The sequence below is a fragment of the Pipistrellus hanaki genome (genome assembly GCF_964339955.1).
Source record: "Pipistrellus hanaki genome assembly, chromosome: 9".
Taxonomy (NCBI): domain Eukaryota; kingdom Metazoa; phylum Chordata; class Mammalia; order Chiroptera; family Vespertilionidae; genus Pipistrellus; species Pipistrellus hanaki.
This window is the reverse complement of record NC_140511.1, coordinates 35,454,720-35,471,328: the sequence shown is the minus strand read 5'-3', so window position 1 is coordinate 35,471,328 and position 16,609 is coordinate 35,454,720. Positions and strand designations below refer to the sequence as shown.

Genomic DNA, 16,609 nt, shown 5'->3' with positions numbered 1-16,609 from the left:
GCTGTTGAATTATTTACCTTTTATAATAATTACCCATCAGAAACATGAAAATGCATGGCAGAGTGCTTAATTTTTATTTTATTTTATTTTGTTTTGTTTATTTTAATTAAAATGTTTTAATTGATTTGAGAAAGAGAAAAAGAGAGAAAGGAAACATCAATTTGTTGTTTCACTTGTTTATACATTCATCAGTTGATTCTTATATGTGCCCTTACCAGGGAAACAACCTTATTATAATTTTATGAATCAGCAATGTAAATCACTACTACTTTATAAATATGAAATTATCTGTGTAAAAGATGAGGAAATTGAGGATCAGAGAACCTAGGTTTTTTGACTGAGTTACACGGTTGGTAAGAGCAGAGTTTAGATTTCATTTACTTTTTTTCTTTATTCATTCACTCATCAACTCTATAGACATTTGTTGTAGGTCTGTATGTGCCAGCCACTAGCTAAATTCTATTCTGTCCTTCAGTCTCATTGTTTAATAGACCTAAATTCAGTGCTTTTAAGTCTATTAAGTCCCCCATCCCAGTTTCCCTGAATCTTGAGATAGACTTTGAAGAATGGGTAGAAGTCAGATAAGCATAGAGTTGAGTGACACATTTGCAGCGTTGTGGAGGTGAAAATTAATATCGTTGTGGAGGTGAAAATTAATATCGAGTGCATGTATCTTAAGGACAAGATTTAGAAAAAGGTGTAAACAGTTTAGGTAATTGGGGACCTATAAATTTTGAGTTAAGAGGTTCAGAGGATTAAGTTTTGTGATATAAGGTGTGATATAAGATTGGTCAGGAGCTATAAATATCAGCAAACACTCAATAAGGATTATAAAAAAAAACTAGATTATAGTTTTAAACCCATTACTTATTAACTGTGTGATGTTAAAGAAATAACTTCTTTGAACCTCAACTTTTATATCTGTATGTAAAGTTCTCTGTATAGGTGATGAGCACAGTGTATATTTGATTACATGCTTGTCTGATGAATGAATAATTGAAATGGTGAAAATTACATCTGTTCAATTTATAGGTTATTGGAAGTATCAGTATTTATAAAAGTACTCTCTAATGGTGTTTAAAATTACTAGTAACAACTTTTTGTGTATTTTCTGTTTGTTTTTACAGCTGCTGGACAAGGTCACATAGAATGTTTGCAGTGGATAATTAAAATGGGAGCAGACAGTAATATTACCAACAAAGCAGGGGAGAAACCCAGTGATGTGGCTAAGAGGTATTCTTATCTGCTTTACTTTTTTTTCCTTGATTTTGTTTTTAAAGTTTTGCATATACTCTGTTATACTTAAATGACATTTCAAATGCTGATACAATGACAATATTCAAGCTGAATAGACATTTGACAGTACATCAACTCTTTTCTCTAAAGCAGTGATTCTCAACTGGGAGGTAGTATTGTCCCTTTCTTGTAGGAGGGGCTTTTGGAAATTTGGGTTTGTCACAATGACTAGCAACCATTTATATATATAAAAGCTAAGAGACCAAAACATTGGAATGACCAGAATGTTCAGTCGCTATGATGTGCACTGTGAAGGTGGGCGGGGATTTGACTCTGGGTGTTTCGGCACACCCCAAACACTAACAGGAAGAAGGTTTTCATATACATTTTACAAATTTTCTTTCATCTCTGACACTTCTATTATATTATAGAGAAAGGGCAAATAGCAATATTAAAATATTTCTAATTAATTTCCTTTAAATATGCACGAATTTCATGCACCAGGCCACTAGTAATATATAAAAGCCTAAGTGGCCAGCCAACCAGTCAGTAGCTATGATGCACAATGACCACCAGGGGCACATGTTCAATGCAGGAGCTGCCGAGCAATAGCAGCTTTGCAGAGTGCCCTCTTGCACTCTGGGATCCCTCAGGGGATGATGGACTGCCAGTTTTGGCCCAATCCCCTCAGGCCAGCCCAAGGGACCCCACCTGCTGGAGGGACCCGGCTCACTCCGCAGATGCCCTTTGAGCCCCAGAGCTGCCCCAGGTGTGGGCAGCCTGGGAGGAACTGCAGAAGGTTGGCTCCACGGTGTGTCTGGCTGATCTTGCCCAATCCCGTCCTTCTGGCTACCTTCTAATTAATTTCCTTTCAATGTGCACAAATCCATACACTGGGCCTCTAGTAACATAATATGATTATTATAATTAACAATAATTATGTTTACATATAATAATTACTATAATTAATAATTATTAATACAATAATTATAATTTATCACTCCACAAGATGCTAAGCTCCTTTGAGAGCAAGAACTGTGATTTTTCATCTTTGTAACACTAACACTAACCATACCATTTGGAACATGATAAGTATAATAAAGTTGGAAAAAAAAACAGCCCTAGCTGGTTTTCTCAGTGGCTAGAGCATTGGCCTATGAATTGAAGGGGTTGTGGGTGCAATTCTGGTCAAGGGCACGTACCTCGTACCTCAGTTGCAGGCTCAATCTCTGGACCTGGTTGGGGCACATCTAGGAGACAACCAATTGATGTGCCTCTCTCACATCAATGTTTCTCTCTCTTTGTTTTCCCCCTCCCTTCCACTCTCTAAAAAAATCAATGGAGAAAAATATTCTTTGGTAAGGATTAACAACAAAAACAAACTAACAAAAAACAAACAAACAAGCAAAAAACAAACAAAAAACCCCAAACAAATAAAAAAAACAGCTCACAACAAAATTAAAAAATGGACTAAATATTCCTTGAGGACCTGAGACCAAAATTTGTTTCAAAACCCATGAAACTCCTTTTGATTAGCTCTATCATACAATACTTCTCAAGAGGTGCCAGCATTTGAATGGGATGATTCTATGTTATTCACCACTATTCTGAGTCCTCTAGAACATTTTGCATTTAAGCATTCATGGACCTGGCCTCACTAAATATTAGTGACTAGAGGCCTGATGCATGAATTTGTGCACAGGTGGGATCAGGCCAACACGCTCCAATGAAGGCCAATGCAATTATAACAACTCCAAAATCAAAGGTATATTATTGGAAGCTTCAGAGATGTAGGAAATAGCAAAGAAAATATGATGGAAAGTCATTATTTTTCTATTAAACTTCAAAGCCATGTCAAGTGCTTTGGGTTGGAGAAGAATCAAGAATAAGGGGGGATGGGGGGAAGAATAAGGATGCTAGAGCTATAGTTGCCCTAAAATTGGAACCATAACTAACTAATTCTACAGTCTAAATTAGGCCATCAGAAAAAGGTAGTAAATGCAGGTGATCAAATAGGGTGGTTTTGAACTTTCTGTTCAATTTAGCAATCATCTTGGGTCTCCTCTTTCAGTTGGGTTTTTGCCAATAAAAATGATGGAATCTGTCTTTAATTATGTCCTGTCTTTAGTGTCGAATAACAGTTTCCCATGTATTACTAGCTGGTTATAGTATATCAAATTGGCACTGATATTCAGATATAGTTTTGCTCCTTTACTGAATGGGTGGGTTGGTGGCATAATGTACAAAGTGTAATTACTTAAATTAAATTCAAACTGTAGTTCCAGTTTGAAAATTGTGGTTCTTGTTCATTGTTGATTCTTTTCTACAGGTTTGCCCATTTAGCAGCAGTAAAGCTATTAGAGGGGCAACAGAAATACGATATAGATGATTATGAAATTGATGAAGATGATATGAAGTGTTTTATAAGACATGGTGTTGAGGGAAGCACTGATGCTAAAAATGATTTATATCTTAATGAGTCGGATAAAACAGATGCCAGAAGTAAGTGTGCCAGCTCTCTTGTGATTTGTTCTTTAAGAAATGCCATAGCCGTTGTCTTTCCCACAAATTTTAAAATTATCCTAAAGATAGCTATTATCTATAAAGTAAAATACTTTCATTTTGGGGGAAACCAGAACTGTAATTTTGGTACTAGGTGTTGTTGAACATATAAAAAAATGTAAGATATGATCTCTTTCCCTCAAAGAGGAAAATGTTATATAAGAGGAAACATTATTTAAGTGGATCATAGGAAACAGGAAGAGACATCCCAAGGATTTCCATGGTTAGTTGGCAAATGATTTTTACAAATAATAATAGCATCAAATATTTGTTGTCTACAATTTTGTGCCAGATACTGTTGTAGTTATTGGAGAAACAGTGAACAATATAACATCCCCAGCATCACCCAGAATTTACATTCTGGTGATGTGGTGGTGACAGATAATAAGAAAATAGATAAAGAAAATAAAGTAGGGTGGTGCTATAGATAAGAGCCATAAGAGCCTCTAAAGGAGTGACATTTGAGAAGAGACCTGAGCCTGTAGATGCTAGTAACCTATTCCTCTCCACCCATCAAGTTCGTAAGCAACAATGTATGCAGATGATATTATATGTCCTTAAGGGAGAAAATCACCCCAGGTAATGTCTGCTAGAATGGAGGATGCCTAGTGTTTATTTCTTCCCATTGCCTCTCTGCTTGTCTGTCTGCTTTTCAGAATGGACACACAGGATAGAAGGTTCGATAGTTAGAGAATAGCTAAAAGCAGCTCTCAACACACTTCCTTCCCTCAGTATCCTTTTGCATAGATATTACAAGTAACTAATCATAAAATTCGGGAGCTGGGCTAGTTCTTATTTTAAATAAATGCAGCAGATTTCAATTTTTTATATATATATTGTCATATAGTAGATTATCCTCTAAACCACTGCTAGTCTTTGAACTTCCTTGTTCATAGTTCTAAGTGTCATAACAATCTGATACATCCTCCAAGAGCAGGAGGAGAACCCTTCATTTAGGTTTATCATTGCTTGTTCATCTAAGTATTATTTGCTGATATTTATCCTTCTGTGTGTATGCCACCGCCATCCTCCTCCTCCCCAAACCACACAGACACTGGCTTGAGAGGAATACTAGGCTCCAGGATGAGCATCCTGTGAGCACCTGTCTAAATTAGGTTTCTATGCAACTCTGTCTTGCAGTGAGAGCTTATAAGAAAATTGTAGAATTGAGACACCTCCTGGAAATTGCTGAAAGCAACTATAAACACTTGGGAGGGATAACAGAAGAAGACTTAAAGCAGAAGAAAGAACAGCTGGAGTCTGAAAAGTAACGTCCTCCAAACTTTAATGGTTTCTTTTTAGTTCTCTCTCTAAATGCCATGTGAGGGTTTGTTGACCAACAACTTGTTTTTTTATCCCCACCAAAGGGCGTAAGCGTCTACCCTGTTTGGAGGAGGTATTAAGATTTTTTTGTGTGTGTGTGTTAAAATACACATAACATAAAATATAGCATCTTAACCATTTTTAAGTACAATTCAGTAGTGTTAAATAGAGTCACATTTTTGCACAACCTAGCTCCAAAATTCTCTTCTTGTAAAATTGAAATTCTAAAGAGTTGTTTTTGTTGTTGTTGAGATCATAGCTACGTTGAGCTTTTCAACCAACACATCTATAACCATCCCTATCAAATTGGACTGCTTATTCATGAATTTGAGGCCCAGGGTTGTAGAACCTCATCAGAGGTTCTGTGTCCAGAGGCATTGAGCAGTTGCATCCTTTACTCCCTGCTCCCTAAGTTGGCTCTGCACATTTGGTGCCTTTCTACTTAATTAATGTTTGCTGGAATAGAGGATACCTTTATTTCTTCCCACTGCCTCTCTGCTTGTCTGTCTGCTTTTCAGAATGGAAAGTGAACAAAGGGAGACAGGGGAGAAGACTTTTAATCAAAACTTGGGTCTGTAAAGAGGATTCTCCTCTTTTTCTGCCCTCTCTTTTGGTTGGGTGTCTTTTCCTCAGATTCTTAGAACCTCCTGCTTCCCTTTTCTCTGTCTTCTTCTGAATATAGACTCAGTAAGAGGTCTGGTAAATGCATTCAGAGTAATATCTAAGTTTTTGATAAGGGTTAATATGTCATCCTTCCATGGGTACTTGGGAATTTGAGTAAAAGACAAAGCTTAAACAAAAATACTCTTAACTTTTAGTGGGATTTTAGATACTAGAAAACTGGGGCAAAATTTAACTTTCTTTTTTTAAACAGGGGCCTTGTTGATATCTCACAAATCACATTGTTTAGTTAGCTGTCTATTTCCTCTTAATTGATTACAGTATTCTAAGATATGGAATATTTTTGTATAGGCCTTTATGAAAGAGCCTAACTGAATGTTTTTGGATCCCTTCACAGTGGAACAATTCTTTCCTAGATAATGAGTTTTAAACTTTGGTTTCTGTTGCTTTTCTTCCTGGCAGTTTACTATACTATTGCTACAGCTTCTCCACTCCCACCCCTCTTTTTCTTAAGATTCTTTATTTCATATGTCTCTTAGCCTTCCTTATATCTTCTTTTGAAAAGTATCTCTCTCTTTTTTTTTTTTTTTTTTGATTGGTTTGTTTATCCTCCTTTTGTTAAGTTGTACAAATTCCCTATAAATTTTGGAGAGTAGGCCCTTGTAGGATATAACATTGGCAAATATGTTCTCCCATGTAGTGAGCTTTCTTGTTGTTTTGTTGATGGTTTCTTTTGCTGTGCAGAAGTTTTTTTATTTTTATGTAGTCCCATTTGCTTATTTTCTTCTTAGTTTCCATGTCCTAGGAACTGTATATTGCTATGACATATGCCTGATATTTTGCTGTCAATGGATTCTTCTAAGATTTTTATGGTTTCCCATTATGTTTAAGTCCAAATAAAAATGGCTACAAACAAGTACCTATCAATAATAAACTTAAACATAAATGGATTAAATGCTCCAATAAATGGCTAAATGGATAAGAAAATATGACCCATATATATGCTGTCTACAAGAGACCCACCTCAGAACAAGGGGCTTATATAGACTGAAAGTGAAGGGATGGAAAAATATATTTCAGGCAGTTGGAAATGAAAAAAGAGCTAGGGTAGCAATACTTATATCTGACAAATTAGACCTCAAAGTAAATGCCATAATAAGAGATAAGGAAGGCCACTTCATAATATAAAGGGATTTATATAATAAGAGGATATAACTCTGGTAAACATATATGCACCAAATGCAGGAGCATCCAAATACATAAAAAAAAAACTTCTGGAAGACATCAAGGGAGAAATCAACAGCAATACAATCATAGTAGGGGACTTTAATAGCCCATTGATATCATTGAATAAATCCTCTAGAGAAAAAATCAGCAAAGAAACAGCAATCCTAAATGACTCACAAGATCAGATGGACTTAATCAACATTTTCAGAACATTTCACCCAGAATATACATTCTTCTCAAGTGCACATGGAACATTTTCAAAGATAGATAACATATTGGGACACATGCAAAGTCTCTTCAAATTCAAGAAGATTGAAAATCATATCAAGCATCTTCTCAGATCACAATGGCATAATACTAGAAATAACTACAATATTAGTAATCAAAAAAATTCAAACACTTGGAGGTGAAATAGCATGTTATTAAACAATGATTGGATTACCAAAGAGATCAAAGAAGAAGCAAAAAACATCCTGGAAACAAATGACAATGAAAACACAACAATCCAAAATGTATGGGACACAGTGAAAGCAGTCCTGAGAGGGAATTTCATAGCATTACAGGCCTATCTCAAAAAATAAGAAAAACTGGTAATAACTCTACAACTGAAAGAATGAGAAAGAGACCAACAACAAAAGCCCAGAGTGAGAAGAAGGAAGGAAATAATAAAGATCAGAGAGGAAATAAATGACATAGAGACCAAAACCACAATACAAAAGATCAATAAGCTGAAACCGGTTTGGCTCAGTGGTAGAGCGTCAGTCTGCGGAATGAAAGATCCCAGGTTCGATTCCGGCCAAGGGCATGTACATTGGTTGTGGGCACATCCCCGGTAGGGGGTGTGCAAGAGGCAACTGGTCGATATTTCTCTGTCATCGATGTTTCTATCTCTCTATCTCTCTCCCTTCCTCTCTGTAAGAAAATCAATAAAATATATTAAAAAAAAAAAAAAAAAAAGGGAGGGATCCAAGATGGCTGCGCCCAGGTGATCACCTAGCCGCAGCTGCACACAACAATTTCAATAAAATAAAATACAACTAAAATATAAAACGGACATTGCCCAGAACTACAGGAAGGTTGACTGACTGGAAGTTCTACAGCGAGAAGTAAGGAGAAAACCAGAAGGAGGCGCGGAGGAGCTGGAAAAGCCCAAGGTGCGGAGACGCGGCGCTGAGAGGACGGAGCCGGAGAGGAGGGAGGCAGAGTGCCTGGCGGGCGTTCCCTAGCGGAAAGGAGATAAAGCTCCGACTGTGCTGGGCCCCCGACTGCTCTGAACCCCAGTTCTGGGCCAGACCCCGGGGACTCAGGCTCAGCCATAGGGAGCTGGGCTGTAAGGCGGAACCCCGGGGTAGTGGAGAAAGGAGGTTCCGGAGGCGTGCACACTGCCCCCAGAGAAGGGCTGGCCGGCTGTGCCGCGGGATTGCCCTGATGGGAAGGAGACTGGGGCTCCAGACTGCTGTGAACGCCACCTCCAACTCCACTTCCAACTGAGCTGAACCCCAATACCGGGCTCATTGTGGGAGAGCATAGACTGTTTGGCAGCAGGCGAAAATCGAGGGCACCTTTCTCTCAGAGGCGCCGGCAGCGAGCACTGAAGGACCCGCATAGGGCGGGGCTGACGGAAGCCAAAGCTGCAGGCTCCACCCTGAAACCCCGTCCCATCTGTAACTGCGAAATGCGACAACAAAATAGATCACAAACGAAAGAAATGGAGGACAAAAAGCGTCTGGATATAGAGTTCCAATCTACGCTTATAAGGTTTTTCAAGAATTTCCTAGAAAAGATGGATAAGGCCTATGAGGATATGAAAAGAGATCAACTAAATTAATAAGGAGTCAGCAAGAAATGATAAGGGATCAACAAGAAATAAAGAATACATTGTCTGAAATAAAAAATATTTTACAGAGTCCTAAAAACAGAAGGGAAGATCGCAAGAATCAAGTCAAAGATTTGGAACATAAAGAGCCAGAAGACACTCCTCCACAGAAGCTAGAAGGCAAGAGAATCCAGAAAATTGAAGATAATGTAAGAAACCTCTGGGACAACTTCAAGCGAACCAACATCAGAATTATGGGGGTCCCAGAAGATGAGAGAGAGCAAGATATCGAAAACATACTGAAAGAAATAGTGACAGAAAACTTCCCCCACCTGGTGAAAGAATTAGACTTACAAGTCCAGGAAGCGCACAGAACTCCAAACAAAAGGAATCCAAAGAGGACCACACCGAGACACATCATTATTAAAATTCCAAGAGCAAAAGATAAAGAGAGAATATTAAAAGAAGCAAGAGCAAAGAAGGTAGTAACTTATAAAGGAGCACCTATACGATTGTCAGCTGACTTCTCAACAGAAACCATGCAGGCCAGAAGGGAATGGCAAGAAATATTCAAGGTGATGAATAGCAAGAACCTACAGCCAAAAATAAGCTACCCAGCAAAGCTATCACTCAGAATCGAAGGCCAGATAAAGAGCTTCACTAATAAAAAAAAGCTAAAGGAGTTCATCACCACCAAACCAGAATTATATGAATTGCTGAAGGGGGTTCTTTCAGAAGAGAAAGTAAACAAAGATAAAAATTACGAACAACAAATACGTAATTATCAACAAGTGAATCTAAAAACCAAGGAAATTAAAAAAATCTGATGAACAATAGTAACTGTTGAATATAATAGAATCAGAAGTATGGAAGAGGAGTGAACTGACGATTCTTGGGAAAAAGGGGAGAGGGGGGCGTGGGAAGAGACTGAACATAAACTGTGCACCTATGGATGAGGACAATGGGGAGAGGGGAAAGGGCAGAGGGTGGGGTGGGAACCTAGTGGAGGAGAGCAATGGTGGGGGAGGGGGGAAAGGAACATTTGTAATAATATGAAAAATAAAAACTTATTAAAAAACAAAACAAAACAAAACAAAAAACAAAACAAAACAAACAAAAAAAGGGAATGAAATCTAAAAACAAAAACAAAAACAAAGAAACACACAAAAGATCAATAAAACCAAGAGCTGGTTCTTTGAAAGGATAAACAAGATTGACGAACCTTTAGCCAGATTCACCAAGAAGCAGAAAGAGGACCCAAATAAACAAAATCAGAAATGAAAGAGGTGAAATAACAACAGACCCCACAGGAATACAAAGGATTATAAAAAAAATACTATGAACAACTCTGTTCCAACAAGCTGGTCAACTAGAAGAAATGGACATATTCCTAGAAAAATACAACCTTCCAAAACTCAATTTTTCCTTTATTCAGAAAGAATAAAAAAACCTGAATAGGCTGATAACTATGGAGGAATTTGAAGCAATAATAAAAACAACTTTCAGCAAACAAAAGCCTTGAGCCAGATGGTTTCACAGGGGAGTTTTACCAAACATTCAATGAAGAATTAAAACCTCTCCTCCTCAGCTATTCTAAAAAATTCAAGAGGAAAAAACCACTCCCAAGCTCTTTCTATGAAGCCAGCATTACCCTAATCCAAAACCAGATAAAGACACTACAAAGAAAGAGAATTACAAGCCAATATCTCTGATGAACATAGATGCTAAAATCCTCAACAAAATTCTAGCAAATCAGATCCAGCATTACATTAGAAAGATCATATACCATGACCAAGCAGGATTTATTCCAGGGATGCAAGGATGCTAAAATATCTGCAAATCAGTAGGAAACCCCCCCCCCCCACACACACACACTTAGCAAAAGAAAAGAAATCTAAATCAATTCATGCCGTTTCTCTGCTCAGACCCTCCAATGACTTCCCATTTTACTGAGAGTAAAAGCTCTACTTTACTGGATTCGTTTTACCTTTCTTACCTACTATCCCTTCTTATACTTTAAACTATTCCAATCACATGGCCTCTGGTTGTCTTTCAGGTCACCAGGGATTCTTTTGATGTAGGGCCTGTGGACCCGCTCTTCCCTGTGGAATGCCCTTCCCCCGGATGTCTGCTTGATTATATCCCTCATTTCTTTAGAAATTTGCTCAGAAGCACCATCTCAGTAAGGCCTTCTCTGCCACTGTGTATGAGATGTTAATGCCCTCTTCAATAACATTTTATATGACTCTTTCTTGCTTTATTTTTTCTCCCTTAGCATTTATCAACTTCCAACATACCATAATTATTTTCTTTCATGTCTGTCTTCCTCCACTGCTAAGGCAAGACCTTGAGGGCATATTTGGTCCATTTGGTTTATTGCTGATCCCCATCTAGATTATTGATGGTCTATGCAGCTTCTCAATACATATTTGTCGAATACAGAGTTATTTTTTGATTTGCCTTAAATACAGTGCATGGATGCTTTTCACTATTATCAAAATCATATTTAGTTCATATTGGGACTGGCTGAAAACAAAATCTGTTTTTGACAGGACTATCCAAGAGCTGCAGGACCAGCTGCAGTATGAACGACTACGGAGAGAAAAGCTAGAAAGTCAGCTGGATGAGTATCGAGCAGCGGTGGATCAGCTCAGGGAGAACCTGGAAGATATTCAGGTCCCCAGTCTCATGGCAGTGGTTAGTGTCCTTCTTAACACCCTGATCTTTCTCAAGAAGTAGTATACAAGAGTAGTGAAGAGTTCAAGTTTGGACTTGGGGATATCTGGATTTAAATCCTGGCTTCAACCTTTTTTTGATTTGAACTAATCATTTAGCTTCTCTTTGCCTTAGTTGTAAACTGGAGGTAATAATTTATATTTCCTAGAGTGTTGTAAGTATTAAATGAATATATATCTATGTATATTCCTTCATATATCTATAATAATAAAAGGAGGGTAATATGCTAATTAGACCAGAAGTCCTTCCAGGGTGCCAGGTGCCAGAGGGAAGCGGTGCTGGCAGCCTGGGGAAGGAAGGCTACTCTTGCATGAATTTTGGGAATTGGGCTTCTAGTGCACACATATCTACATCCACATATCTACATCTATATATCGATATATTAATATATATATTGGTTAGAACAGAAGCCTGGCTCATGAAAAGTTCAGTAAATGTTACTGTTCTTATTATTGCCCCATATAAGGAAAAAATACTTGCAGAATTATCAATAAGAATTCTAAGGCAATTAGAGAGTGTGTATGTATGTGTGTGTTTATATATATATATATATATATATATATATATATATATATATATACACACACATACATACATACAGTGGTGCCTCGCATAAAGAACGCCTCGCACAGCGAACGCTGCACACAACGAACTTCATTTCATGATTCATACAACGAACTTCGTTTCACACAACGAAGTCGCCCGAGCTTCCACGACCGCTTTGCCCGAGCTTCCACGACTGCTTCGCCCGAGCTTCCACGATCGCTGCCGATATATTGCATCCTTCCGCGCAGGCACTGCAGGCAGTCGTTAGTCACTGCGCTTAACTTAAGCACATATCGCGGCAATCGTTCTTCATTACGAATTAAATCACGCACGTATCACGGCAGTCGTCCTTTTAAGTTAAACTCAATATTTTTTTTATATCATGGCTTCTAAAAAAAGCAGGAAGGTGATTTCTGTTGAAATGAAACAGGAAATAATTAGAAGGAGTGAATGTGGGGTAAAACAGTGTGACCTCGTCAAAGAGTTTGGCCTCAGCAAGACCACCATTTTCACCATTTTGACAAATAAGGATGCAATCAAATCAGCCAAAGTAGCCAAAGGAGTATCAAAACTATTTCATGAAAAACATAGGTCTTCAATCCACGAGGAAATGGAGAGGCTATTAGCGATTTGGATTAAGGACAGGCAGGTGAAAGGTGACGTAACAACCCAAGATATTATCTGTCACAAAGCCAAGAGAATTTATGACGATCTAAAGAAAAACGTCCCTGGAAGTAGCAGCAATCAAGATAATGAAGAAGAATTCAAAGCCAGCAGGGGGTGGTTTTTTAGATTTAAGAAAAGGTGTGGAATTCACAGCGTTACTATGCATGGTGAGGCTGGCAGTGCTGACAAAAAGAAGCAGAAAAGTTCTCTATTAACTTTCAAAAATGTATTAAGGATGAAGGATACTGCCCACAACAAGTGTTCAATGCCGATGAAACGGGTCTTTTCTGGAAAAGAATGCCGAGCAGAACCTTCATTACAAAAGAGGAGAAGAAATTGCCAGGACACAAAGCCATGAAGGACAGACTTACCCTTATGTTTTCGTCTAATGCCAGCGGAGACCTCAAGATCAAACCTCTATTGGTTTATCACTCTGAAAATCCAAGAATTTTCAAGAAAAATAACGTTATTAAGTCCAAACTGCCCGTCCATTGGAAGTCCAATCAAAAAGCCTGGGTGACCCAAGTTATCTTCAACGAATGGATTCTGGAAACCTTTGCTCCTGCCGTGAAGAAATTCTTACTGGAAAAAGAACTGCCGCTCAAAGCCCTTCTGATACTTGACAATGCCCCTTCTCACCCAAAAGACCTAGAGGAAATATTGCAGGAAAATTATCCTTTTATCAAGGTGCAGTATTTGCCACCAAACACCACATCCATTCTTCAGCCAATGGATCAGCAAGTTATTGCGAACTTTAAAAAACTCTACACTAGAGCCCTCTTTAATAAGGTGTTTGAAGAATGCGAGTTTGGTGGAGACAATATGACTGTCCGAAAGTTTTGGAAGGAGAAATTTGATGTCCTTATGGCAATACGACTTATACAGAAGGCCTGGGAAGAAGTGTCACAAAGGACCCTCATTTCTGCTTGGAAGATACTTGTGCCTTCGTGGACCCAGGAAGAAGCAGTAGTTGATGACACAGAAGTGGTGAAGGACATCATCACAGTGGCCCAAAGGTTGGAATTAGAGGTAGAGGAAGAGGATGTAGAGGAGCTTATTGAGGAACACGAAGAAGAGCTGACAACTGAAGAGCTCCAAGCACTTCTGGTCCAGCAACAGGACAATGCTCAAAGGGAAGCGTCATCTGATAACGAGGAGCAACAATCAAACAATCAACCAATCCCAACTGCTGACATCAAGAACATCCTGGTCAAATGGAAAGCAGTTCAGGAGTTTACCAATGCCCACTATCCGGATTCAGCTGAAGCAAACAGGATCAACGATCTTTACTCCGATACTCTTGTCCATTATTTCCGGCAGATGTTGGAGAAGAGAAAAACAAACGACTTTGGACAGGTTTTTCATGAAACCATCGGCCAAAAAGCAGAAAATGGATGAAGATGTGCAAGATTCGGTAGACTCTACTTAGTCTGTCTTAAAATTAAAAAAATGTGTGTTTTTTTTAAAAAAAATTATGTTTTTAGATGTATCTAAATAAAAATAATAACAAAAAATTTATCTTTTTTTATGTCATCTTAGCATATTTTATGCTACAGAACGAATTATTTTTTTTAACATGTATTGTTATGGGAAAACGCGTTTCACATAACGAACTTTTCACATAACAAACTTGCTCCTGGAACGAATTAAGTTCGTTGTGTGAGGCACCACTGTGTATATATATATATATATATATATATATATATATATATATATATATTTAACATTCTAAATAGTCAAAATAAAGTGCTTTGGGTGGAATCCATATAAGAAAGCATCAGTTTCTCGAAAGAGCAATTTTAAGAATAGAAAGCCAGCATGGAAGTTGTCATAGTATCCCTTTGTTCAGATTACATTTGCAACACTTACAAAGTTCTTACACATATTATGACATGTCATTAGATCTGCCTTTATTTAACATCTGAGGAAACTGAGGCTCAGAGAGCAGAGTTGTCTAGTTATGGTGGGATCAGTATTCAATCTCTAACTTTTGATTCCATAGCCTTAGCTCTTTTCATAAGTCCCAGCTGGAACTATGAATTTGGAATATAGGAAAATGCTTATGGTTATAGATGAAAAGGACAAATCTCTAGAAGGAAGCGAATATGGAAACAGATACAAAGAACAAATACAGAAAAGCAGGTGGAGTATTTTTATAATTGAGTGATAGCGTCAGCAGGAAACCCAATGGCACTTGTATTTCAGGCCATCAGGTCTCAGTAGAAGAGGCAGAAAGTATACTGGGGAAACTTTGACCCTTGCTCCCTTCTGTGAGTGAAGACAGCCATGATGTCGTCCTTGTGGACAGCTCATGTGACACAGTGTAGGGATTTGAGTACCTTACATATTTTCTTTTCACAGGAAATTTTTTCTTCAGTCATAAGGTGAGTTTGTTCTGTTCCAGGCCTGTATCATCTCAAACCTGATCTTCCTGACACTATTTTATTTTAATCTAGAGTTGAACTGGCAAACTTCCTGACACTATTTTATTTTAATCTAGAGTTGAAAATATTAGTATCATTAATTTTTTCTTTTGGAACAGATATAAAGATGAGATGTGTCCAGGGTAGAAATCTTAACTTGGTTCTCTTTTTTGTCATTTGTAGGAAGATGACTCTTCTGTTGAGTCAGGCAAGGAGAAGAAGCGAGTGAAGAAAAAAGTGTGTTCTAGGGGTGTTTTTGTGAGAAGGTACTAAGCAATGAAACGAATTTAAATAAACTTGCTTGATTTCTCTCTTTTATTTAAAAAATTGATATGTTAATATGTTAAACTCTTCTAAAGTTACTCTGATATACAATTACTCCAATTCTTTTTTAAAAAAAATATATTTTATTGATTTTTTACAGAGAGGAAGAGAGAGAGAGAGTTAGAAACATCGATGAGAGAGAATCATCCATCAGCTGCCTCTTGCACAGCCCCTACTGGGGATGTGCCCGCAACCAAGGTACATGCCCTTAACCAGAATCGAACCTGGGACCTTTCAGTCTGCAGGCCAATGCTCTATCCACTGAGCCAAACCGGTTTCGGCTACTCCAATTCTTAAGGCAGAAATATGTTACATAAACTCAAAGGAATGTTAAAATTACACATACTCAGTTATATTCCCCTCCAAATATATCCTCCTTATAGTTATGTAGGCAAGTCAAGATTTAGATTTATGAGTTATTAATTTATATTCACATAAACTTTAAAATATATTAAAGTTTCCAAAAAAATATAATTCTAGATGTTAAAATTATGATATTAAAAATTATTAAAAATTCTTTTATAACTTCATAATAGAATTATGTTTCTCTTATTTTCTAGAGAGTACCTTACTACTAAGGTACCTGTAGAGGGCCGCCTGGGAAGGCACATGGGCATTTCTTTTAATTATCGTCACCTGAACTCAAGGCGATAGGCAGAGCCACGCCCTGGGAACATGCTTTCCCAATGAGGCAGCACATGTCAGCTTGGCCTCCATATCAGTCCAGGTGTCGGGTAGGCAGGGGTGGGTCTAGATATATAAATCCAGTCAACCTCCAGGAATGCTCTGGCCTACTTATGAAGGCAAATAAGCTCCTTTGATCCTAAGTTTTGGTGTTACTTCCTGGTATGTGGGGGTATAAAATAAATGTGCTGCATGGCTCAGGTCGTAGTGCTGCCTCTGCATCAGAGAGATTGGCGTCCCTCCTAGTTCTCAGCTTTTAAATCTGTGTCTTCCTTTTCTTTCCTTTCCTTTTTTCTTTTTCCTTTCTCCTTTCTTCTCCTCCCCTCCTCTCCTCTCCCCTCCCCTCCTGTCTTCTCTCCTCTCCCCTTCCTTCCTTATTACTTTCTATTATTTCTCAATCCCTGGCCCGCCTCCACTTAATTTTTTAAAATTTGAAAATTTTTAA

At 38.0% G+C, this 16,609-nt stretch overlaps 1 protein-coding gene across 5 annotated transcripts in view; it reads left to right on the top strand.

Moving 5' to 3' along the window:
* The window catches only part of ANKRD42 (ankyrin repeat domain 42), a 42,351-nt gene extending 26,879 nt beyond the window's left edge, over nt 1–15,472 (top strand). For 4 of the 5 annotated variants that reach the window (XM_084895266.1, XM_084895267.1, XM_084895265.1 and 1 more), the window contains 5 exons: nt 1,128–1,233; nt 3,566–3,738; nt 4,939–5,065; nt 11,338–11,482; nt 15,340–15,472. In XM_084895266.1, coding sequence (XP_084751392.1) covers nt 1,128–1,233; nt 3,566–3,738; nt 4,939–5,065; nt 11,338–11,482; nt 15,340–15,429 — 641 coding nt within the window. In that variant the 3' untranslated portion in view covers nt 15,430–15,472. The remainder of the gene's footprint in view (nt 1–1,127; nt 1,234–3,565; nt 3,739–4,938; nt 5,066–11,337; nt 11,483–15,339) is intronic. The other variant, XR_014795978.1, reaches the window with a different exon arrangement.
* The last annotated feature ends 1,137 nt before the right edge of the window (nt 15,473–16,609 follow it).